The 27,058-nt window shown below is 31.8% G+C and overlaps 3 protein-coding genes across 4 annotated transcripts; all 3 read right to left on the bottom strand.

Moving 5' to 3' along the window:
- Positions 1-1,502: 1,502 nt before the first annotated feature.
- On the bottom strand, positions 1,503-3,907 carry CNX3 (cofactor of nitrate reductase and xanthine dehydrogenase 3). The gene is made up of 3 exons (XM_020357337.3): positions 3,713-3,907; positions 2,787-2,924; positions 1,503-2,247 (listed from the first exon to the last, which is right to left on the bottom strand). The coding sequence occupies exons 2-3, from the start codon at positions 2,886-2,888 to the stop codon at positions 1,657-1,659; spliced, it is 693 nt and encodes a 230-aa protein (XP_020212926.1). The 5' UTR covers positions 2,889-2,924; positions 3,713-3,907; the 3' UTR covers positions 1,503-1,656.
- Positions 3,908-6,652: 2,745 nt separating this feature from the next.
- LOC109796899 (Nucleotidylyl transferase superfamily protein) lies at positions 6,653-10,602 on the bottom strand. Of its 2 annotated transcripts, none has more exons than XM_020356747.3 (5): positions 10,296-10,602; positions 9,481-9,533; positions 8,837-8,972; positions 7,746-7,921; positions 6,653-7,316 (listed from the first exon to the last, which is right to left on the bottom strand). In XM_020356747.3, exons 1-5 carry the CDS (start codon positions 10,514-10,516, stop codon positions 6,802-6,804), a joined length of 1,101 nt encoding a protein of 366 aa, XP_020212336.1. In that variant the 5' UTR covers positions 10,517-10,602; the 3' UTR covers positions 6,653-6,801. The 2 variants fall into 2 exon arrangements, with proteins under 2 accessions (XP_020212336.1, XP_020212337.1); XM_020356748.3 differs by having other exon boundaries at positions 8,837-8,982; positions 10,296-10,430.
- Positions 10,603-12,914: 2,312 nt separating this feature from the next.
- LOC109796625 (myosin-1) lies at positions 12,915-26,079 on the bottom strand. Its single transcript, XM_020356338.3, has 24 exons — positions 25,825-26,079; positions 24,714-25,112; positions 24,302-24,403; positions 24,075-24,218; positions 23,838-23,988; positions 23,709-23,736; positions 22,731-22,896; positions 22,565-22,628; positions 22,432-22,445; positions 22,261-22,345; positions 21,023-21,126; positions 20,729-20,867; positions 19,651-19,769; positions 19,234-19,386; positions 18,969-19,058; positions 17,910-17,987; positions 16,891-17,049; positions 16,340-16,546; positions 15,581-15,786; positions 15,319-15,454; positions 14,561-14,690; positions 14,337-14,483; positions 13,993-14,060; positions 12,915-13,883 (listed from the first exon to the last, which is right to left on the bottom strand). Exons 2-24 carry the CDS (start codon positions 25,092-25,094, stop codon positions 13,224-13,226), a joined length of 3,531 nt encoding a protein of 1,176 aa, XP_020211927.1. The 5' UTR covers positions 25,095-25,112; positions 25,825-26,079; the 3' UTR covers positions 12,915-13,223.
- Positions 26,080-27,058: the final 979 nt, after the last annotated feature.

Genomic DNA, 27,058 nt, shown 5'->3' with positions numbered 1-27,058 from the left:
TATATGCTACTGTATATGTGATCTTTGTAACTGTAATTATCAAATCAACTAATATATCGGTTGGTCAAATAAGCGCGTGCCTACCCTATACAGGGGTTAAGAAAATTCAAAATTCATAATCATTTTTAAAACAAAATAAAAGTCCATGGAAAAAAAAAATAAAATTAAAGTATCGTTGAATTGTAGAAGTGTAGAACTCTACTACCTACCCTTTTCATGAGGAAAGAGAGTAGTCAAATTTCAAAGCAAGTTAAGTTGTCCAATCAATGACATCTGGTCAATTAATTTGCTTCCTTGGAAGTTCGACAACTACCATGATTTTTTCGTTTTACATGAGGACAAAATCTTACTATCAATTTTTTAAACGATATGAGCTTAAAGTTTTATAAGCATTCAAACTTAATGTGATATGATATCATTCAAGTAACCGATCTCTTAAATATTCACCATAACTAAGCTTTTTAGCTTGTTTATCTATATTTATATCTATAAAATGAATATATTTTTATAATCATTCTTTTGATTTTTATTTTGTAGTAAATTATTATATCCTTTTAATTCAAAAAATATTATATTATTTTTGAATAATTATCTATAATTTTTAATATATATTTACGTGTAATTATTAAAAATATTAAATATCTCAATCCTTCTAGTTCATAATAAAAAAAATATACGATAAAATAAAAAAATGTAATATTTATATAACAACTCATAAATAATTTATACAATAATATTCTTCAGTTCTACTTCTTTCTATCACATGATTTATTACATCTTATATTTCTCTTCCTTTTCAATTACCTTCTTCTTAGTAAATATCGTTTTAAGTTTTTTTTAATTAAAAAATAATTAATAGATAAGAGAGAATAATATGTTTTAAAAAATTAACCTCAATTTTAACACAATAATAAAAATAAAAATAAAAGTAATTAGTATTAATTATATAAAATAATTAAAATAACACTTATTTTAAAAATTAATTTCAATAGAAAAAGTATAAAAGTTGTAGTATATTTTATTATAAAAAAATAACATTTTTCAAGAATAAATTATCACCTAATAATTTAATTTTATTATTAAGAGCGTTAATAGGATAATATTTAAAAATTAACTTATCTAGACTCATAAGAAGTTAGAATAAAACAAACAAAAATACTTTCAATATTTCTTGTATAAATCTTTAAAAACAGCAAATAGATCGAAAACTATATTGCAATTTTTTAATTAAAAAATATAAACAAAAAATGGAAATAGAAAATAAAAAACATAAATAAGCGGACCCTTACCTCTTCCACCCTATCCAAATAAGCCCCTAAAAATAAAAATAAAAAATGAAAATAGTATTTCTTTTACACAAATAATAAATTATAATTATATTAAATTTAAGTTAAAGAAAGGCATTTGGCCTGAAACTGTTTTTTGTTTTTTTTTAGTGGAAGAAATTTGACCTGAAACCTATATCACTTGCGAAAATTTGACAATGCCTACAATGAGACAAGTGAAAGCGCAACTATTAGAAGGTACTTCATCAAAGGTAGCCCCAGTATTCACGCATTCATTACAGGGAAATCATGAATAGAGAGCTATGCAGCTGAGAACAACTAACAGAAGAATAGCATTCTTGGTGGTGTCATTAAAATGCGTATAAAACAATCATTGTCTCCACCAGTACTCTCCACTTTTCCCACCAGATTTATGCTTAAGTCTTATATCCGTAATAGCTATATCTTTTGAAGCAGCCTTACACATATCATACACCGTTAAGCCTGCAATAGACACTGCTGTCATTGCTTCCATCTCAACCCCGGTTTTACCTGTTGATGCAGCTTCCCCTTCTATTGTTAGACTGAAGTCTTCATGATTCAATCTCAAATCTACTTGCACGTGTGAAAGGCTTATGTTATGGCACAACGGAATGAGGTTGCTAGTTTGCTTTGCTGCTGTTATGCCAGCAATTTTCGCCACAGTAAGCACATCTCCTTTCGCCATTTGATTGGCCAAGACCAAATCAAACACCTTCTTTCCAAGAATTACCTTGCAAACAGCAATGGCAGTTCTTTTACTACTTTCTTTAGGAGACACGTCTACCATTTGAGCTTCCCCTGATTTGCCAGTATGAGTCAATTCAGAAGAACTTACACCTATGTTTTGAGATGACAGCTGGGGTTCATTGTTCAAATGACTATTGCTTGCAGAGCTAGCTAGTGTATTTGCAGGAGGTTCACCAAATACCAATTCCATTTCCTGAAAGGAATAAGTAACTAAACATGGATTACGGTAATTCTACCAACATTTCTCTGTACAGGTGGAACAAAACCTTCATAGTAGATATTGATAGCAAATAGAAATCACGCAGAAATTAGGTTAGATTTTAATGACTTTGTCAGCACTTGACATGACATTACAGCATCCGAACCAGCTACGCATTCAAATGGATTTATGATAAATGAAAAAGGATATAAACATCCAGCAAGTGAACTTAATCTCTTTGCATTGTGCTAGATTCTATGATGCACAAATATGAAACGTATATCTGACACAACGGCAATACAATTATACTAATAATATATAGAATATGATAGGTATAAGATATTTAAATTTAAATAGGTATAAAATTTCATAAAAAAATAATAAATATCTAATCACAATTTTGCAAATCCAAATTTAGAACAAGTTCTCTGTAGTAATCAAGGCATATATTATGCCAATGTTTGTGGCAAAAACAGAAAAGGAAAACCTTAAACTCTAAACCTCTAGCAGAACACAGCAAAGAGAGGCTTTACCTTGTTGAGTTCTTGAATAGCACTTTCATAGCCGTGGCTAACAGAAGAGCTGAACATCCTCTTTGATTGAGGACATGCAGTAAAAATCCTCCGAAGAAGCATTTTATGCAGGTCCTGCAACTGCAACTCACTCTGCAGCTGCAAGAAAAATAAAAATTAATTAAATTATATTTTCTCATAGGAATGCAAGGCAAATGAATCTCATAATTTAGTGGAATCGAGCAGCCTAGGGTGAGTTTCTACTCTAGCACAGTTTTGGCTACTTAGAATTGAAGCTTTGGCAACAAAAGAGCAGCAAACAAATTGTGGCATTGTAATCGTTTCGGTGCATTTGGTTGGAAAGGATTGTTCACATCTTCATTCAACTTATTAGGAGACATATCTTCCTTTTTGCATTTCTGAAATGTATTCCTGTTGGACTGACTACTTCTAATTATTTGCTCCAATAGACAAGTCCACAAAATTCCCCAGACATCAAAACCAAATGCACCGAAGGGATTACACTTTGCATTTTTTAGCAAAGAAAGATAGATAGGTAGATAACATTGAAACGTGTTTTTCTTGTCTAAAAACAAAATTGTGCAAGATTTCTATGTGCAAATATCATTACTTTTCAAAGTTTTTCTTGCACACTAGCAACAAGCAAGAAGTCTTATGTTGAAGGAACACAGCTTCACCTAATTGAGAGGACAAACTTCAGCATATTAAAGACTATTACAAAGAGCTTAGTTACAATTACAATTGATAAATATTACACTTTAGCATCTTTATTTAGCTTGTTTGCTTTGCAAAAGAATAAAATCAATTTTAAAGAATGAATGCATGATTGTGATTGAAGCACAGTTGCCCTCAATCTGATTGACAAACTCATTTTGTAATTCATTTCATTCATTCATAAAAACAATGCAAAACATAGCATATCTTACAAATTCAGATGCAAGGGAGTGAAAGTGGATGAAAGCGGAATCCACCGGCGACGAAGACGGTGGCTGCCGTCACAGGCTCAGTGCTTCCGGTCACCGATTTGTCGTCTCTTCTCTACGATTCACGCTCCGCGGTTCTAGAGAACCAAGTGGCACACGACGTCGTTTCTCGGGTGAAAATTTTCATTCTTTTTATCCTCGCTCTAATAAAATATGTATTGATAATTGTATTCTTTTAAATGATCAGCGTGTATTTTTTTATCTTGATTATTAATAATGTTTTTTTATGTAACCAAAAAAATAATTATTTTCGAAAACATTTGAATTTTTTACAATTTATTTTTACTTTACAGTGTTCAAAATAATAAATATAGTAATTTTATAGTCTCTATTTAATTTTGACATATTTGATAGTGTAATAAAAAATTATATTAAATATGACTTTTATGGGTCTCTTGTATGGAATTTTATTTTCATCCTTCGAAGTTTAAAATTATGTTTCTTTAAAATTTCATAATTGTATCTAATATCTTTAAAATATTCTTAAAAATACGAGGAACTTTTAAGAAAACATAATTAAAAGAATCATTCATAAAAATGCTAAATTTGTGAAAATATGTCCTACCAAACCAAAGATTATTAAGAAACTCAAAAAGAATATTTCTATCAAATACTCCTAAAAGTATTATTTAATTATAAGTTTAAATATAATTTTCATACATATAATTTATTATTTTTTCATTTTTAGTTTTCGTAAAAAAAATGTTGATGTTTCATCCCTAATATTTTATAATACTTTAAAAATAATCTTTATGGTCCACTATTGATTTTAATTGTTTTTAGAAAAAATTTCAAAACGCACTTTACTGTTGTAACTTCATCATACTCTTTATATGTATCCTAATTGTCATTGGTGACAGAGTTAAACCATTGGTCTTCCTTCACCAATGAGATGTCTCGCTCATCTGCTACGACGATTGTGATAAGTAGCGACAATCTTGATGAGGTAATCAACATAGTTCTTCTTAGCTTTGGAAAAAGTGGCAATAATAGTAGTATCAATAGAGTGGTGGATGCTCTTAGGATGCATGAACTCCTTCATAAAGAAGGAGTAGCCAAGCATGAAGTCAAACTCCTCCATTGTGAGGTGACAACCAATGGAGACCTCGTAGAAGTAATGGTCCTTGAGGTTAAACTTGACGCTATTGTCGAAATTATGAATTATGAGAAGTTGTTCCTCACAAAAGCAATTGAGTTTAGATTTAAAGGTTTAGGATTTGTAGTGTCGAATTTGGATCAGAAATGGGAAATACTATTATAGAGATGAGGATGAGGATTTAGATGTAGGAAAGTGCATTTTGAAATTTTGAAACTCAAACTTTCAACTTATACCAAAAATATATTTTGACTAATTTTTTAATGGTATAATGATACCAAATTCTCTATAAAAAAAATTGATACTAAATCTAAATTTTCTCATTTTTTTACTTATTTATCTCACTTTCAGGATTTGTGCCACTTTGCTTAATTTTATCATTCTTAACAGAGGAGTTTATTAAAAAGAAAAGTCTTTATAAACATAAGTATTTTTTTACTTATGGAGTTTCAAATATCATATAGAAGTTAAAAATGTTAGTTATATTTATGACCTTAGTTTTACTAATAATTATTTTTGCACAAATCAATGATTATTTCTCGTCATGGACAAAAAAAATTGATTCATTTCTCTCATTATTACCTTTCCATCACTTGTTTTGTTGTCTTTTATTTTCATGAATCTTTACATTATAAAATCATTAGTCATTCTAAGAAAGTAAATATAGTCGTAAAATGTCATGTAGAACGTAAAAATAATTAAAAGAAAAAAAGCTAAGTTGCATTATCTCCTTTTTATTTTATTTTTTTATAAGTTACATTATCTCATTTGTATCAATTGTATGATCATGTGAGCACTAATCAAATGTTTTTCTCTTCTTTTGTTTCATTATATGCTTGTTTTTATTTCATTCATTAAGAGCGTTAACAACATCCTCTAATATACTTTAACCACTCTTTACTACCAAATAATTTTTTTTGCTAAATTACAAATTCATGAATACGAATTCATTGAGTAAAGAGTAAAACTCAAAATTCTGTAAATTTTAACAAATTACAATAACAAAGATGTGTTTTAGAAAAAGTGTTATTATTTCACTTCTTTCACTACATCAATTTTTTAAAGAGATATTTATTTTTATTTCCACTTAAATTTACATCAATTGCATTTCAATTGAGAGGATTAGACAAGAGCAACATGAGTTTGCATATGCTGAACAAAACTAAACCAATGTTTTTCATTTTATGTAGGAATACTCAAACCGAAAGGTAAAAAAAGATCAATGTGGCTGGTGGACAGATTTGACTCCAAGAGCAATTTTATTCCTGATAACTTGCTTTTTCTCTCTTGTTCATCTCAGTTGGGACTCATTATTATTTATCTTAAAGTTAATTCTACAAGCACCTTATTCTACACATCACATTACATTCTTAGAAAACCAAACTATGCAACCTTCTAAGATGCAGCCTTAAAGTTGCTCTAAGATCAAGGATCAAAAAGAACTTTGTACTAAAACAAAAACTTACAACTGTTATAAAAAAAAACTAGTTAAGAAAATAAAACTAAGTTTTCATGAAAAAAAAATGTTACCAATATACTCCTTAAAATAAATTTATATTTGTTCCAAAACTTGTTCTTTGAAAGAGTATCACAACATAATAGTTATTTCACTTATTTGACAGACTTATTTGGGCAAGCACGAACTAATTTCCAGAACTAGCACTTAATTTCCAGAAACAAGTGATTCACAACAAAATATGACTAATTTCATAGACGTTAAGAGACTCGCAAATGACTGGAATAATCAATTGAGTTGACCAAATTTAATCACTTAGTTTGGAGGCATATGGCATCAAAAAGGAAGAAAGGTACATATATGTATACTTGTATCAGCTTTAAGATTTGGAAGTTTCACTCGAAGCACTTTGGGGGATGGAACAATCATCTATAATTCAGTAGACTATAAATTTGAATAGAAATAATTATCTAAACTGAATCAAGTGCAGGAATCACCAAATTCAATGTGCAAGAACTGCAAATTTAGAGAACCAAAAAAATCACCGAGACCTCCGTAATCTGTTTCTATATGCACAAACTTGCTGTCAATAACTACTCTACACTGCACAACATTTTCCTGATCAAGGAAAAGTGAACACTTCTCATATAAACCTTCCTTTGGTGCAAGATTCAATAAGCAGGATCTAGGAGCAGATACCTTATACTGTCCAGTACTGAATCTTTCTTGGTCAGTGGCCATTAATATGAGACGGTGTGGCCTACCCAAAAGCTCTGAGACATACCTCATGTCCCCTACGGCAAGGGCTTCACGAACACGTGTAGATGAGACCTGTCCCCTCTCTTTGGAGTTAGCAACAGAATTCATATCTACAGAGCAACGATTCTTGTCCATAACAGATTTTATTATGTAAGCTTCCATTCCATACTCCTCACAAAGCTTTACCAACTCCAATGCATCCCCAGCTGCTTTGTACCCAAATCGGTAGTTCTCACCTACCAGAAGTTCCAGGACAGATATCTATTTCAGTTTGTAAGTAAATATTGATAATAGAATAAGGGCATGTTTGGATAAACTTATCTAGAAGTACTCATAAGAGAAGAAAATAGAAAGGAAAATAAAATTAGCTTTCTCAAAAAAAAAAAAATTGCTTATGTATAATCTAATTTGTAAAAACTCTCTCAAGTGCATATGGAGAAGCTAATTTCTTTTTTTCTTCAAACTTTTTTCTCCTATAAAGCTTCTGGAGAACATTATGCAAACAGGCACCAAATCATGTTGATGTTGCTATTCGGGAAAAATAACTAATACCAGTAAATTATGGAGCAACTAATTTAAAGGAAAAATAACAAATACCAATAAATTATGTTAATATGAAAGGGGTTGATATAAATTGACAGTAAATTATGGAGCTACTTATTTACCTGCAACAACTCCGCGCACACTAAGTTCTTTTGCTAGCTTCTCAACAAATTGTCGTGGACTGAGATGACGTACACTTGAAAATTGAACCTGAAACTCTTCTGGGACCATGTTACAGCAATAAGAAACCCAAGATGAAAGAACTCGCCTTCGGTCACATTTAGCAACTACAGGAGCCCTGATTGGGAAACATATAACAAAACACATGTTATTTTACCTCAAGGAGATAACAAATATGATGCCCCAATCCCCAGTAATTCAGAATATAAACATGAATTAGGAGTTTATATATGTCAGGAATTATTTTAACAACCATAGGATAGCTAAATAATGTATATTTCATATATGTAATCACAGAAAAGAACTCCAAAACAAAGACCAAACCTCAGAAGGATAGATGGTTTAGGTTTTAATTCCCATTGGAAGAGTAAATCTAATGAAAAGCCTTACCCCCCATCTAGTGGAAAAAGGCTTTATATGTTTTGTTGGTGTTGTGAAGGAGCACAATAGCCAGCTTCATCTGATTTTATGATTATTTTTTCTACCATCAATTATTCAAATAGGGAACACAAAAATGGTTACTAATCTGAAGCCCCAAATAACAAATGAAGAGTAACAACTGACAAAGGAATGCTCAATAATCATTTTAATATCTCTGTATGCGATCTATGCTTTATTCCATTCTATAATCTAGTGCATGAGGAACACTGCCATGATTTCAGTATACAATGCTAAAGTGAGGAACACTGCCATGATTTCAGTATGGCGTGAACATTGTGCTATGCCAACAGCTTATGCATCAGTCAACCTTACCCCTACAAGTGGATAGGTTGTTTCCAGGATTTGAACTGGGACATCTAGGTCACAAGACAGAACCTTAACTTTATGTCAAGGCTAAATTTTAGTCCCAACTCCCAATAGGAAACTTTTCATATATTAAAAAATTTAGTACAAATCATTTTTTTTAAAATCAATTAGCCAACAGTATAAGATCATATTATATGAATGCAACAGCCAAACGCATTTCCACCCACATAAACCAATAAAGTAAACCTGTTTAATTGGTTTGATCCCAACCTATACTATGTCATACCTAGGTTCCCAACCAAGTACTTTTGCCATGCCAACAAATGATAAAAGAAATGGAGGTCCAGCCCTTGATGCTTGAATTGCAAGTTCTCGATGACCTATGTGCAGAGCATCAAACTTTCCCAATGCTACAATTCCACCTGGCAATGACTAAGATAGAATCAACAATAGTACATAACATATATCCCAACTTCCAAAGTGAAAACTCAATTTTCTGCACGTCCTTCTTCACTAGTTCTCTACAGTCTACACCACTCACTCAAGTAAGTAATACTAATTTAAAAAATAAATCAAGAAATCTACATGCAATCATGCACAAAGAGCAAACAAGAATGACTAATTGACAATAAGTAGCCAAAAGAATAAAAAGATATATGAAGTTAAGGAAGAAATACAATACTAGGAGAATCAAGAAGCCTGACAGGATGCAATTCTCTCCTATAAAAAACTATGATGACATGGTAAATCACAGAACCAGTTCCACAAAATCATCAACCATTCTTTATTGTTTTCCTTTTTGAAAAATCCTGTTATTTCCCTCCAAACAATATAAATATTCTAAGAAGTAAGAACACAAGTTGCCAATGACATAGTTGGACATCATATGAAAAATGGTAAAAAAGGCGTCAGGTGAAAGAGGATAAAAACCTGCCACAGCAGATCTCCCATCAGAGAGAATTTCACGTTCATCCTCTTGTTGGCTTCACATAAAGAATAACTAAATCAGATTCTTGAGTAAAACAGGATGACAATTAATGCACATTAAAGAAAATCGGTATATCTGTTTATTAGTGGTTTTTATTTCCACAATTTACATGTAGATCTTTTTTTTGATCCATAAGAATTACGATGAAACATGGTTTGAACCTAAATCTTGTGCATACTACTTCAACTCTCCACTACCAGGCCAGCTCTAGTGATTCAATTTCCAGATAGATCTAGTTTAACAACTCTCATCTGAATTATTTACAACTTTTATCAAATCAACTCTCTCTCACGGTCTCACCCTCATACACACTCACTGTGTTTGTGTGTGACTAAGATTAAAATATTCAAAATGAACAAACTAATGAATGATTAGCATTAGCACATAAAGCTTAATATTCTTATTATCATCATACATACTTTAGGCAACTCATTCCTCGGACATCATGGGAGATAGGACCTTCAACGTTCAACTTTGGGTTTACAAAGAATTGTAACTAATAATACCCTATTCTCAAGATACAAACTTGATAATAGCATGTAGCAGACCTCACTTAGTAGGATAAGACTATGTTGGTGGTGGTGTTTGCTGCTTAGAGATTTTAGCTCACACCAAGTCACCAGGTCTTGAAAAATACACCTCCACTTTACTTCTTCTTCTTTTTTCTTTTTTTTTTGAAGAGGTGAACTAAAACATGTTTCCATCAAAAAACCAAAAATAAAAAAAAAAACCCATTTGATAAAATGAAGAATAGGACCTGAAAGAATCGAAAAGGAGAGGAATTTCGCCAGAGGACTTGGATGGGGTGGCAAAAGAGCGGGTGCGGTTGGCAGTGGCAGTAATGGCGATGCGTGGAGAAGAAGGTGTGTGGAAAGTTGGAGAAGCAGAGTAAGTGAAGGTGAAGGTGAAAGGGACGTGGAAATGGAGGTCGCACTCTCGAAAATGCTGGGAAATACGAGAGACGCCGCCACCTAACATTGCATTCCACCGCACTCTGTCAATGTTTCTGGTTGTTCAGTTATGGCAACGGATAATCGGGTCGGCAACTTGGCCCATATAACAAACCGAACTGCTTCTTCAAAAATATCACACTTATTCTTTTCCTATAAATATATAAAAATTGGTTTGCATTTTTAAAATGTCGACTTTTAATTTTCTTTAAATGTGCCAAATTTTATTTTCTTTAGTAGCTTTATTATTTAATTCAACAGTGACACTAACATATTTAAAAAAAAAATCAAAAGTCTTAAAAACAATATTTTACGTATTATATATTTATTTGCACGAATAAAAGTTGTATATATAAAAAAATATATAAAATATATATTGTAGGAGAGGATCTAAATTCTAATTAACACTTATCATTATCATATTCATTAAATTAATAAAATATATAATAAAATTTTAAAAATTACCTCCTTTTTATTTATTAACATCTTTTATATCAAATATTTTATTTTAATTTTTTTATTGATGGATTGATAGATAGAAATTGGAAGTATAGAGTTGTCGAATAATAGAAATTTTTTTTTAAGATTTAGGATTTAACATATTAAAAATCGTTCCATGTGTTTAACAAAGTAATTATTGCTAATTAAATATAATTAAAATGAAAGAATTGAGAATTAAAATAAAAATTAAATTCGATAAGTTCAAAGTTTAAAATTTAATTAAGAATTAATAATTAGAATAGGTTGAGAATTTAATTTATAATTAAGATTAAATTTCACAAGATAATAATAAACAAATTAGTTCAATCATCTTTATATTCTTATGAGATATTTGATTTAATTACATTAATTTCTTAATAATACTTATTTAGGTATTATGTTAATTTAATTTAACTCTTAGGTCATGAATTAAAGAAGTAGTTCCAAAATTATATCCTTTATTTGTTAAAAAAATAAATAAAATAATAGAAAGTTACATCTCACATTATAGATTAATCTTTGAATGTCAACTTTATAATATTGCATAAGTCATATTTATAGATAAAAAAATAATAGAAAGAAATACAATAAATACAAACATTACGAAATTATATTGAATCCCAAAATATAAGAGAGAACTATTTACATGTGAGATGTAATATGAAAACATAATGAAAATAATAAGAGTGACTATCTCAAAATTTTCATCTTTCTTAATCTATTTTAAAAATATCTTAAAATTACTAAGAGTGACTATTTTAAACTTAAAATGTCCGTTAAAAATAAAATAAAATAATTACAAAAATAAAACATTAAGTTTGTCCATAACGGTGTAAGGATTAACCACATTGTTATGGTGAAGGTGTAAAAAAAAATTTAAAAGGTGAAGGACATCCATTCTACATTGGAATAATTTGATGTCATCCTTACACTTACATTGAAAATTTTCACACCCATGCAATAGTTTCTTCTTGTCAATTTCTTCAAAAGACTTCATGAATCAACTTTAAAATAACTTTCAAAGATTTTTATGTTTCTCTTAAGACTTTTAAGTCTTCAAATTTTCAATCTCAAAATTAAAATCACACAATTAAAAAAATATCCAATCACAAAAATATGTCAAAACCCTACAAGTGAAAAAATTAAAAATATTAATAATGAACCTAATCTTAATCCAATTGTAAATTAACATAAATTAAGTATAAAATGCTTATAAAATGTGCTATGAAATGTAACTTATATAATTTTGATACTAATAAAGTATTTTCACTTAAATTAATTTTTAAATTTTAAATTATATTTAAAGATTATTAGTCTTAATAAATAATATAGCACATGAAATTAGAAGAACATGAAATTATATTTAATGATTGTTAGTCTTAACAAATAATAATAAGTTAAAATTTAATATAGCACATGAAATTAATAGACAAATAATAACTATTAATTCAAATAATTTTTTCATTTTTTTTTCAATTTCTAAATGTCTTTTTGGTTTATTCTTATATAATAAGAGCGAAACAACGTATGGATTTGAATAATTCTAAACTCAATTCTTTTAAATAATAGTTTACGTCTTGGATATAAAAATCGCATGATTGAATAAAAAAAATCTCTAAAGAAAAGTAAACCAATTTAGCTTATAAATTCTATGTATCAATCACATAGTTACTAAACATAAAATAATAGGACTAAATACTTATTATACTTTATATTATATACCTAGTTACACTATCTATATAATATCTAAGAGTAAAAGTATAATTTTTAAATTATATAGGTATACATATATATATTAATGTAAATGCTTTTCTCTCTCAACCAATTAAAAATCTAACTTTGATATAATTTTAAAAAAATTATTATCAAAATTAACGAATTAAATTATGGTATAAAAAATCATTACACTACCTATTCATATACATTTTTCTCTTTAGAAATGTGTGTAATGCTTGAAAACTAGCTTTTTTTTGCATGCAATTCACATAGCAAGGCACGTGTGATGATTTACATGAATCACAAGGTTCGTATTGAGTATCTAACTCCACAACACGTGCAGAAATTTCTCATAAATAAAAGCGGCTAGCAACGGCTAACCTAATTACAGTAACTAGCAATTCATTCTTCCTTAACTCTTCCCTCCTACTCCTATCGTATCTTTTCTATTGTATTTTTCATCATTTTCGGATATATAGTTGGCAATGCCCTTAAAGCAGTGCATAGACCAAAGCCAAACCCCAAAAGGAAAAAATAAATCAACTTATTCTTGTACTATTTCTTCTTCCCCACCACTTTTTCTTCACTTTCTCAATTGATCCATCTTCACTTCCAAGTTTATGTAAAATGACCTTTGTTTCACGTAGTCTTGCACCATAGTCCTTTTTCCAAGCTTCAAACATCTGTTTTAACCTTCTAAGCTCACTATCTGGGTTCAAACTTGCTTCAACTTGACCAGATTTAACCTCTACCAAGAACTTAGCATCATCACCAAATACTTGACTCCTCTGCTCAAATTCCTCAGCCAACCGACTTATAACACTCAAACCAGCACTCATTGATCTTGTCCCGTTGCTTTCTTGGCGCCTGTGATTACTTGCTACATCCCAGCTGTAATCCTTATCATCACTTGCATTAACAGAAGCATCTGAATTTCTTCCAGAATCTTCCATAGCAAGGCTCTTCTTTGCAATAGAGAGGCTAGATTGTAGGGATCTCATTTGTTTCTGCCATACTTCTTCCATGGATTTCATCTTTAATTCATATTCAGACCATCTGCTCTCATACTGTTGAAGACGTTGATGAAGAATGTCATTTTCCTCCTCTTTCTCTCTCAGGGCAGCTTCTGCCTTAAGTACCCGACGCTGTAATTCAACCAAGAATGACGACTTCACCAGAACCTCATCTGACTCATTAGTCTGTTTAAGAGGTTTATGATTGTAAGTACCACAAAGATGAAAATTTTACAAGCATTCCATGACAACAATTCTCTTCAAATATAGTTTCTGAAATTATAAAAGAATATACCTTCGTGCTTCCGGATTTTGATAAACCTATATCTCCTGAGCATCTTCTGACTAACCAACCCCGAATAACTGCAAAACGCAATAAAAATAAATCAAAATTTATTGAATATCATTGAAAAGACAGTTGTTCACATTACTATGAAATGTTCAGTTATTTTCCACAACAAAATTTAGGAATTTTGAAAAAGAATCATTCAGTACTACACATGCTGAAGAGAGGATAACAGACAACAGTTAATTTTTTTGAAACAAATTTTGGAGCTCTCAATCCTTTATTAACTACTTCGAACATTCGGACAAAAAAACTTAGTAACATATATCTTTGTATTTTGATAGAATTCTTACATGATTGTATGACAACTGCAGCACCATTAATAGTTTTCATTCTGTTCCTTGCAAGTACTGTTTTCATCCGCTTCTGTATAATAACAGCAGCCTTATGTCTCTGAAGTAATGCTACATATCCCTTTCTGCTTTTCTCTCCTCTAATAACTGCAGGAACGGGTAAAAAAATAGTTAGTTACACTTCCCAAGGAATCTGAAAGAATTAGGTGAGAAAAAGGACATACATGATTGGAGAGTAGTGATTCCTCTCCAAAGCTCCTTGCGATAACAACGAGCTCGGTAACCCCTGAAGCAACTTTGCACACGTAAAATTCCATGCAGGGTACGATTTCTTGTATCTTCAAGCATTCCAATCTGCAACCACAATAAACGCAGCATATTAAAGACACAATGCAATAAAAAGGAGTAAACAAAGTTTAAACATTGGCTTTGGGAATTAAACTATTTCAACAGTTTAAATAGACGATGCAAAAGCATATTGAACCACCACAAGAACCGGTTTAAATACATGGAGCAGTTTATCATGCAAAAGAGCAGGCAAAGTGATGCTAAAACAAGTGACCTCAACGCACATAAATTAGGAGTAAATGAAGTTTAATGTCGAGCTCTGACGATAAAACAAACTATTACCAGTATTCAAAGTTAGACAAGACTAAGATGTAGGATAAGAAAGAGCGGCTTGCTTACACCATAACAAAAAAAAATGACAAGAAAGCAAGAAGAAAAGAGCAAATGATGCAAAATTTAAATTAGTAAAGGAGGCAATTGGCCAGGTTAACAGAAAATTATGGTCCAAACTGATTAAATGAGTGGAAATAATACTTCCTTCACTAATTCATTTTTAAATTGACGTAAACGAAATAGTTAAAGCCATAAAAATTGCGGATGCTATAAAATCAATACTTTGGCATTCATTACCACCACAATAATTTAAATGAAATGAGAATAATTTGTGCAAAAAATCTTATAGACATGTATTTACCTGCCCTGTTCGGAAGAATAACTTTGTGTAGCCAACTTGATACATCTCAGGCAAAATGTTAAACTGATGAAGAATAGCAACTGAAACACTAAGTGGGTCCTGGGAGGCAACATTTTCAAGGAGAAGAAAACCGTATCTGATTTGCCAATCCCAAATTAATAAGAGAAAGGTTAGAAACGTGCAAAAGCGAGATGGGGGAAGGGGGAAGGGGGCTAATTTGAAAGGATATTAATCACCATAGTTTATTTCTCTGATGTTATACCTTCTAGCAAACTTTTGGTGAGACACTCTAGTTGGAAAGCCCGATCTTGATATTCGAACCACTTCCAGGACCCCACAACATCTCAACTGCTGCAGTACAAGGCTTTGCTCATATGATCCGGGTGATTGGAGATTATTGGGCTTAATGCAGCGTATAAAATGTGGTGAAGTACTCTCTAAACGTTGCATCAATTGGAACAATTGTCCCTGGGTACCAACAGAAATAACTTCTAAAGTCAATTGAAGAAGGATAAATATCCCAACATACTAAAAAAAAAACTCTGAATATTTAAGGTGTGTTTGGTAGGAGTGGGATGTTGTTGATAAAGTATTTTAAAAAATGAATAGTTTGATACATTATTTTCAATCAAATTCCACTCCACTACTTCCATTTTCACTTTTATACAAACTACAACAGTAGGGTCGGTATATGTAAATACCATCCTGCTAAAGATCACTTGAACCAATTCACAATTAAAACATGAAATGAATTGATTACTTGTAACAATTAAGAAAACCATTTTGAAGCATCTTCATTGACAGTTCATGTCACACTTATCATTGGGATTATTAACATTTAGATGTGGCTGTCCTTTTTCAAGCCTTAGAATCAGTATTTTGCATGGTTTGATCAAGATGAATATCATTAATAGCATACTCGAGAATAACTTCTAGCATTTATATTTGGAAGGCTAGGAAAACCAAAACATTAGTCTACCTAACCCAAGTATAAGAAAAAATCAGAAATAAGATTATGTACCTTGAATTTTGTAGCAACACTTAGTTTTTGGGAATCTGCCCCACCTGACTTATGTAAGGGACCTACTACAGGCTTCTCAGACTGAGTAAGCATATGGGATGCAAATAACTTCGGAAGATGACATTTGCTTGAGGATAGAAGTTGGATGGAATCCAAGTGTAATAGGTCCCTGTTCTTTTCCAGGAATCCAGTTGTATCATAAGTGACCTGGGGAAAAAGTGAAACTATCAACAGTCAGGTAGGATGAGCAAAACTTAAATTGATAAGAAATAACCTTTTGTTTTTAAGAAAAATGATAGTGTTTGGGAGTTAAAAAACATTAACAATGAAAGTTTAATCATAAACATGGTTAATAGGTTATAAATATAGTGGAATTGTGTATTCCTATCCATAAAACGTAGTTGTATCACAATATAAAATCCACGCTAGAATGTCAAAATAGATACCATTATAATGTAAATCTTAAACGCATTCATCTTAAGGCAATTTACAAGCACTTTGCATAAACAGATAGAGCCAATAGAATTGTATAAAAATGGCCAGAGTAATACCTCCCCTGCATAATGACGCACAGTAAAGGCTTTTTCTCGTTCTCCTTTAAAGCATGAATTGGAATTCAAATGCTGCTTAAGTTTATTAGCAAACGTTAAATCTGTGCCATTAGGGAAAGTGGACTCTTCATCTATCAGGGACAGTAGCCCCAGTGGTTTCTGCACATGTCAGAAGCAAAGTCTAAGACAAAAGAATTTTCAATTTCTTATTAGATATGGTCTTTTTCCGCAGCACATAAAAGATATATATTAGCCACAAAATTTTATGATCTTACCATTAACCATCATATCAGTGCCTTATTATGTCAGGGAAAAAAGAAGTCAAAACATCACAAAAGAACCAAGTAGTAATACAAATGATATTCATATTCGGATTCAGAGCACATTGTAAAATTTTAAATGTCAGTCATGGAACTCTGAATTAACAAAATTCACTCCAAAATCCCAATATATTTGCTTCAGTCTTATAAAAAACCGAGACAAGAAAAGCATAAGCTTTTCACAATGTTTCTGCAGAACATCTAGACAAAATCACATCCCAAAATATTTAGTTTAACAGCAGAAAGAAACAACAAATGGTAGAAAGTATAGCAAGTTATATGGAAGATTTAGAATATGTACAAAACAAACATCAAAGTAGCTTACTTATAAATATAATATACAAATAAATATGACACGTGCTTCATATTATGCATAATAAAATGTCAATCCCGATTCCCCAATTCCTAATATTCATTCAAGCATTAAAATATGTATGTTTTCTAAATTCTAATAATACAAACGAACCCAAGAAAATAGTGTCGCTTTTTGGAAATTCCAAAGTTGTGTTTCTTTTACATAAACTAGCAGACATGAAAGGATCACATTGCATATATAACATTAACTTATAAGCACTATATTCAGCCACTGCAAAAGAAGATTAGCTAAGTTTTCCCTATTCCCTTTGCCACTATATTCTAAAATAAACAAACTAAAGATTACACAGAAAAGGTTCAAAGTGGGGAAAGGAAGCTCGGTACCTTCTCAAAAAGATTAAGGCAATCTTGGTTGTCTTCAAATTCAACTTTAGCCCAATCAATGCCATCTTGGATATATTCCTGAGGTAAAATTGTAAACAAGGAACAAGCATAAGCAGATGTTTAGCTTTCAGAGGTAAGCCTCTTTTTTTTCTTCTTTTTTTCTTTTTTCTATTTTATAGTAAGGCATTCAGTACTTTCAACTTTATTTTATGACCATCAACTTAAATGAGAACTTGTTTATACATCAGCTTTCCAAAACTACACCAATATACTAATAACTCCTGAAAAAGAATTAAGAACAACTTGAGGAAGTTGAACTATGTGATCCTGAACATGGATATTTGGAGGGCAATTTCTCACATGAGCCCATTAAGGAACCAGGTTAAGATTGGTATCCAGCAATTTCTACCAACATAATTGGGAAATAGTAGTAGCCTAGTAGGTGTCAGTGAGTGCGGTTTTGTTAAATTCAGTATAGAATGTGGGAGTGTGGACCCTATTAGTGTTAACCTATAGGAAGACTTTGAACACAGAATTTAAAAAGCATCAGCATGGAGGCCAACCCCAAAGGAAGGGTAACCTCCTACTTGGGCTTATCGGGGTGGTTGAAGTGGAAAATATTCAGTGCTTCAAGGGTACTACTTCCGTTAAAATTATTGCACCAAGTATGTACGTTAAAATTAAAAAAATGAGAAAACAATCAAATTAAGAGTGATAGTTATCAAAGGAGCTGCAACTTATCAGAAATTTGCTCATTGAGGGGGGTGTAGATTTGGCCAAAGCCAATTTATGTTTTATAGAGTTATGTATTACGCTGAATAAAAAACAGTAGAACAAAGGAAATTGAGGAGTAGAAAAGAAAAAAGGTTGTCAATAAGAAATATTAGGCAATAATTATAAAGAAGTAAGAGTCCAAGATAAAAACGTTGTGGGTTTAATATTAACATTTTTATTGGGAACTTGCAGATTTGAATGAAAAATTGTCTATTTGCCTGAAAAATATGCTATACACGTATTCTTTATCTGTTGTTAAGCAGTCAGTTTATACATGGGCCATACCTCCTGTTCTAACTTGAATAAATGGCGATTGAAGTGTTGCTGTAATCTCTCATTTGCATAATTTATGCAGAACTGCTCAAAACTGTTCCTCTGTGCATAAATTCACAGCATTCAACAGAAAAAATATTTCAAATTTAAACAGGATAAGGATAGTGAGATATATATATATATATATATATATATATATATATATATATATATATTAAAAATCATAAATTATATATATATAAGATAAAGGAGATCTCTCATATATTATAAAACATACATTGAATGACTCAAAGCCATAAATGTCTAGAATGCTGATCGATCTGCCAGTTCGTCTTTTGCCAACTGCAAGTGATTTGTTTATTTGTTCAACCAACCAATCAAACAGACATGCATATATTGACTTCGCCAAAGCGTCTCTTGCATCAATAGCCTACATGATAAGAAAAGTAACAGTTGTTCATATTTAAAGACAGTGGAATTTCTAAGAAGGAAAATCCAATGAGGCAATGTTCATAACTAATGAACTTTTCTTTCACTTTCTATTACCTTGTAATAACAAATTAAATGAATTGGAATATGCTGAATGAAATATTCAATATAAATTCATATACCCAAGATGTTCCACCTTGGAAGTTGCATTTTTTCTAACCACAGTTATAGACAAAGGTAAATACCAACATTTTAGTCATTTTACCTGAGATAGCGTCAACTTCTGGACAATATTATCATTACCAACTTTCATCTTGCGAGTTGATAAAGTCAGCTTCAGGTCTTCAACTTCACAGCCAATCAACTTGGCAACAGTGAATAGCCCTATAAGAAGTCAGGAAACAAAATCCATTTTTAACTGAGGTATTAAATAACTTATAATGCATTAAAGCTTCTAAAATAAGGTCAAAACTTATTTGTGCCAGAAATTTGGTATGAAGTGCACAATAAAAAAACAGTAATGATATGAAAATGAAAAGAAGTTGAAGCTACTAAATGGTTGTTAAATTATATAAGTGCAGAAAATCAAATCAACCAATAACCATATCAAAGAAAAAAATAAAAACAGCAACTTCATTCTGCAACACAAATACAAATCATATCTTTCCTCTTCTCTCAGCTTTCCAACATTTTTTTTTCAGAAGTAAAATGCTAACCCATCCATTCTAGAAAATTTAAAGAACATCCCGAACACAAAATCTAGCACCAGACAGAAGCTTTTCTATAACCATTAACCAGGGAGTTTTATTGTGAGCAAACTATTGAAACAGACGTAGAATTATGGCAGCTTTCTTGTGTTAATACCAATGCATTTGCAAAAGCTAGATAGGGGCAAGTAATGGATACCTATCCAAAATGTATGCCACAATGGATAGTATTCATAACCAAATCATTTAGTTATTATCCAAATAAAAATGGGGAAGCCTTGAGCTACAAAGCTCCCACTATGCAGCAGGTCTAGGGAAGGGTCAGACCCACATAGGGGATCTATAACACACAGCCTTTCCTTGCATTTGCAAGAGGCTGACTAGAACCTGTGACCTAAAGGTTACATGGAAACAACTCCAGCCATTGCACCAAGGCCCCTCTTAGTTATTGTCAATATAAGATTATGATCTTGTCAATCTGTTTGTACAATTAAATATGATGTACTGCAATGTAAAATGGATCCGGAGTTTCCAAGCAGTGCCAAAACAAGGTATCCCTTTGGTAATATGCAACCTATCAAGCAGAAAAAATCTGTGTTGTAGATTCCATTAGAAGAGATTCTGGAAAATTCTTACCCTCATCTTCAACAGCTTGAACATGATTTTCATTATCGACCACAGTAAATGATATGTTTCCTAACCATAATACTGCAGCGAGCATTGCAAATACATTCTCCTGGTCCCCTTTGCTAATGTGGACAACATCCAAAGCTTCCTAGAATTGACAATAGCATGAGAAAAAACTTATGTATGTCAATGTTGTTATTTCAGAATTAAACCATAAGTCAAAATGGAAATTCCAAAAACTCATATAAACCTATGTGGATGCAGATCATTCATAAGCAACAAGTGATGAAAAATCATGTATACCTTGACTATTTGAAATTCTTCTGCATCATCAACACCAGTAATTGAAAAACAATTGCTCTGTCTCAGATATTTATAGTCTTCCACACTTAACAGATTTAGCTTCTCTGAGTTATAAAATCAAACATCAAAACAGAATGAAACAGCAAAGGCAAATAAACAAGAATACATAACTTAATGTTACATATAGGAATATTCTAGAAAAAAAATCTTGTATCTTTGGCAACATAAAATCCCATACATGTGAGATTATGTTCTACTAAGTATTCTTATGGAGCCCTGCTGCAGAGACCCTCCAACTATTCAACTCATGCTATCTTATCACTTGCGACACCCCTTATGTAAAATAAAATAATTTTAGAAGTGTAAATAGTTATTGTAAGAATATCTTCAAGAAATTACCAGCCATAGAATTTGTCAAAACTAATTTTATGATGTTGATTGTAGGCATATTTTAGCAAAATTGCTTGGATCCATACCAATAATTAACTTGAAGAAACAATAAAATCTAACTTCCAGAATCAATTCTAGAGCCTATAAAGATGTGAGAAATGATTTTGAAAAAACTACCCAAATATGACTTATTACTGTTAGAATAAATTCTAAGGATCGATGAGATTCTAGATTCTTCAAAATCCCAGAGAAACATGCCTTAATGATCCAAACAAACCAGATTCCACATTCTAAAATTGTACCCATGGCATACTATTATTACAAGGAATGACTTGTGGCTGTCGAAGAAAGATGCACACTCTGACAGCAAACCATAAGTGAATTAGATAAAGATGATTTTTGCATCATTAATTTTGTATATAATTAGGCAGCATGGACTTTTATGATTTTATCTAACTAAAAAAGACACCAAACTGATCATCCTTATTAATTTGTGGCTTCATCCTTTTCTTTAACTTTGATCCTTTGAATATGCAAAAGTTCCTGTTTATTAAATTCATGGCTTTTCTTTAGGTTGTTATTAAATAAATATACTTCAAATAGCAACGATAAAGCAACCCAGTAATAACAACAAAATAAATTCACTTACAAGTACAATCCCACCCAAGAGAGGAGGGTTGGACAATATAGGAAAAAACTGTTATGCCAACAAAAAGGACAAAACTAAAACCATATTTTACAACTAAAAACTATATTCTTCAAGGCCAAAGTCAAACAAAAAGTCTAACAAAAACCCACCTATGTAACAAATATATTAGCAGATACAGAAGGTAAAAGAATCCACTTACCCCTAAGAGATGATGGTGCTCCGGCACATAGCTGATAAAATATATGATATGACCTTTCCCCTTCGTTGCATTGGACTACTCTAGACTGTTCATATACCAGGTAAAAATAAGTGTCAATGACATAAAATGGACGCATATTGGAAAGCAAAACTAGATCAAAAGAATAAATACCTTTTCCAGCAAAACTGTTTATGGTATGGTCAAGCCAGGAGCATCACATGGATTCAACACAGATGCAAATGTTAGCATAATTAGTTGGAAACTTACAGAGGAAGCGAAGACACAAATTTTCAATCTCACTTACATGTTTGAATATTAGCACCAGATATTTTTCCAGCTTCACTGAAGTGAATCTCAATGAGCTTTCCCTGTACATTATCAAATGAGAGATTTCAGCACCAAAAGTTTATAAGATCAAAATCTCTTAATGAATCAACTAAAAGAATGAATATGATACATGAGAATCTTACAAAACGACTTGAGTTGTCATTTCTTAATGTTTTTCCATTACCAAACGCTTCTAGTATTGGATTGGTCTTTAATATCTCATTCTCTATCCCACTTCCACCACCAAGGGCAGCCAGGTACTGCATTGCTATTTTTGCTGTCTCAGTCTTCCCTGCTCCACTCTCACCACTGAATATAAACAAAAATAATATGGATCCCAATTCAAATGCAATTAAGGGGCACACAAGGTTAAGGAAAACCAAGTTGAGCTTAATATTAATGCAGAAAACGTCAGGCAACACCACAAAGAAGCTTTTATTTCCATCAATGTTAATCAAAGAATGGAAAATGAGAAGCTCGTCCCAAAATCACATATGTCATTTTGTCTCCAGCCAGCAAAGCAACTTTCCTTTATTATATGAATGTTAGAGCAACAACAAGGATAGATGGACAGGGGAAAACAGAAAAGAATCTCAAGCAGGGACCACAAGGGAGACCCAATACTGAATAAAAATTATGCAATGCAGGTGTTTAAAAGTCAAAATCAAATCCATGCATATAGACACTTGAAAGCTGAAAAATTAACTGAAAAAAAAACAAGAAAATTATGTCTATTTGACATGAATATCAAATCAAATTTAAGAACATTGTGGAATATACAAAATTCTCTTTATTTTTTCTAGAGAGTGAGTGCAACTTTAATATTATTTAATATGGATAGATGAAATTTTTGGGAAAGGGAAACTAACAGAAAAATGAACCAATGCTAAAAATAATTCCAGCTTAAGAAATAGGAAATTAGGAACATTTGACCACTCAAGATGCTACACATTCTTCGAACACCATCAACCAACTGAATGTTCAATCATTCATAAATTGGATAATTTTACCACTCAAAAACTTTGAAACATCTTAAAAAAAAAAAAAGGAAATAAGGAAACACCAAATAGTTTATGATAATATGTTGCTCAGAAAAGGAGAATTAATCAAAAAATACTGACCTTATAACTATAGATTGATTCACTTCGTCTGTAAACAAAGCAAGAGACAGGGTAAGAAGTTATAGCTCAAAACAAATGGCATAACTTTTGAAACGTCATCCATTTATGTAAATATAAGGAAAAAATTACCTCGTATCATTTCTCGGATGGCTGTGTCAGTAATTGCATATACATGAGGGCTTTCAATTGCTTTACACTTGTAGGCTTCAATATAGTCATTACCATATAGAGGAACTTTCTTAAAGGGATTTACAGCAACCAAAACAGGCCCAGCTTTTGTCTGAATTGAACATAGTTTTGCTCTTAAAGATGTTATGACAAGGAAATAATATTGAAGAGAAAAACTTGTGCAATATAAAGACTTACATATATCATATTATGATTGTATCTATATTGCAGGTTGAATAAAACTGAGGGTTCATTTAAATAACTTAGTTGCATGAGGTCATCAACTCCATCAAGAATATCAGGATTCGCTGGTACCAGAATATCCTCTTTCACCTTTAAAACCTGTGATTCGCAGGGGTAAGAGTACAGTTAATCAGACCAAAAAAGAACCAAACATTCTTGAGAAATATTGTAACTTGGCTTACTTTCCCATTAGGCAGTGAAATGACAGATTCATCTGCAGAAGTTGTTATTATCTTTACCAGCTCCCAATCCCCATTTGGTAGTTGAAGCCAAGACTGAAGCTTCTGAAATAGTGAATTTCAGAAGTAAGAGAAAGAAACAAAAAATTTAAACTATCTATTAATGAGAGCTCAAACAATCTCAGTAAACAAAAGGACTGGAATTGCTTTAATGGCAATTATCTTCTTTTGAAAAATTTTAAGCATCTTATCAAAGCAATGAGTTACGCATTCATTCCCCAGCACAGTACATTCACACAGCCATTAAATAAAAAGAAAATGTATTGTTCCCAATTCCTTGAATATTCTTGCAGAAAAATTGAGTAATTCCAAAACCCAGCAGTAGAGTAAAACTGAAATCTAAAGCCACAATTACCTTTTTTGAACCATAAGCATTTGTATCATTCCACCTGCTTTCCCTAGAGGATGTCAAAATCGATGGAAGGGGCAAAGAAACAGATACTGAATCTTCATCTGCATTAGACGGCCGGTCTTTTAATGATCTACCTTTCCCACCATATGGCGATTCCTCATCAAAAAGATCCATGCCACCAGCACGGCCTTTAACTTCCTTAGAAACCTCCCCTACCAGTGCACCATTCTCAAGACCATTCGGTCCAGTCAGATTGGTGCGTCTAAATTTAACATCTCCATGTTTTTCCACAAGAACGGGGTTAGAATTATTAGCAAACTTGAACTCAGGAGGCAACAACTTGATGGAGTGGAAGGCAGGCAGGGCACTGGATGTCTGAGACATCTTCCCTTATAGACCCCTCTGCCATAACCAAGGAAGGATGTCATCAACAATTGCAAATTGCAAAAAAGCAAAAAAGCGATAATATTTTTCAATAACAAAAAAGTTAACTTTACATACAAATGGACCTTTCAAACTTTAAAACAAGGTCCCAATGAATGACTTAATCAGGATAACATAATGGAGAGGGGACCCTAGCTCAACATACACACACTCTACTCTCTTCTCTCTAATCTAGTGCTCCAGGCTTTAAAGTCGCCATTAAATTGACACTTTGAACCTCATTCCAAGCTGTAAAATTCAAAATCATGAACCTAACATAACACAGCCACGCCCCCACTGAGCCTAATCCTATGGACCCAACCTAAATGAGGTTGAAAACGTCTTCCACCTTCAATCTCTTCTTTTTCTTTTCCTTTCTTTTTTTAGTCAAAATGCTACAACATTCATACAGCAACAGATCTTACGTTCTACTCAAACATCAATTTCTAAAACAGTAAAAAAAAAAATCATAAACATGGAAAAAATATAAATACCAACTAAGAGGAAATGTCTCACTAAGAAACTACTATAAAAATCAAGATAATAAAGTTTCAAACAACAATCCTCATTGTCTTCAAGTTTTCCTCGTTTAACGTGCCGCGAAACAGAACCAGAAGCAGAGAACGCGAAAAACAGAAACACGCACGAAATCATGAACTGAATCCGAGTTTCGCGAAGCGGATCCACTAACCTCAGAATGCGCAGAAGATGACTAGTGGAGAAGAATGAGTGAGATGAAGATCTTGCAGAACGGCGTTTCCGTTGGAGGAATCGTTGAGCATTGAGCGATTCGGAACTTCAGAAAACGGAGGAAAGAACAATTTGAATGTGTTCGCGGAAGAGCCTCAGCCTCACAAGGCCGCGTTTGGTTCCTCACAACGAATGGAGAAGATGAATTTGAAAGAAACAGCTTTTTTGGCTTCGCTTTTCGCACTTCCTACTCAGCATAATAATCACACAAATTTTTAAATGGATTAAAAAAAAAGGGAGGGAGTTTTTTTTAAAACTTTTTTTTTATTATTATTTCATGGTTTAATAACTTTAATTTCTGGTCCTCACCAATTCTTTTCCGTTTCTTTTAAATTTAAATTTTAAATTGTTTTTTGTATTGCGCGTTTTTCCTTGCCAACCGAATTTGAAGAGAAATTTCAGTTTTTCCTTTTTCGCTGGAGCCTCGTGCATTGATGTATTATGAATTCACGAAACTACCCTTGTCAGGTGGCGGCTTCGAGAGTGCATGGAACTTTTATGAGTAATAATAATAATAATTGGGAAGGTTGTTAGTTCCTCACTTACTACCCCATAACTAGTTAGATGAGAATTCACAAATATATTTTTCCTAATTAATAAATATAATGAGTTGGTAGATTTTTTATGTTGAATTTAACTAATGACTTGTTTGTTGTTGATTAGTCTCACATCATTATTTTTTTTTCCTTTAAGGTAGGATTCCACCATTTTGTTGTTTGGTGCATAAACAACTTATTTCCATGTTGCTATCAATTGTCGATAAAGTATTTAGATGGATCACAAAAATGGCTTCGAGGGTAAGTCACACAAAATTATTTTGTTAAATGTTTTATAACATTTTAAGAAATAAATGTTGAGATCAGAAATCTGCATTTCATCTTATGCTATCCCCAGCAAACTACAACGTTTGATGACAATGCCTAATCATCTTCATATATGTTACTTTAAAATATGCAGTGTACCTAGTCTTTACTTGACTAGTTCTGTTGCCCAAGTACAACCACTTTACATTTATAATATTTAGGTAAACGAGTTCTGACATTGCATGATAATGCAAAAATTGTCAATTTTTTTCCATTATAAATATTTTGAAAGATGGGATAAGAAAAAAAATTAATAGATTATTATTGGGATAAAGAAATTTCAATTGGTGTAACAAAAAAAAAAAGTCAGAT

Source organism: Cajanus cajan, chromosome 7 (genome assembly GCF_000230855.2).
Source record: "Cajanus cajan strain Asha chromosome 7, NIPB_CcT2T_4, whole genome shotgun sequence".
In the NCBI taxonomy this organism is placed as follows: Eukaryota; Viridiplantae; Streptophyta; class Magnoliopsida; order Fabales; family Fabaceae; genus Cajanus; species Cajanus cajan.
Note: the sequence above shows the minus strand (reverse complement) of the source record. Positions and strands in the feature narration are given on the sequence as shown.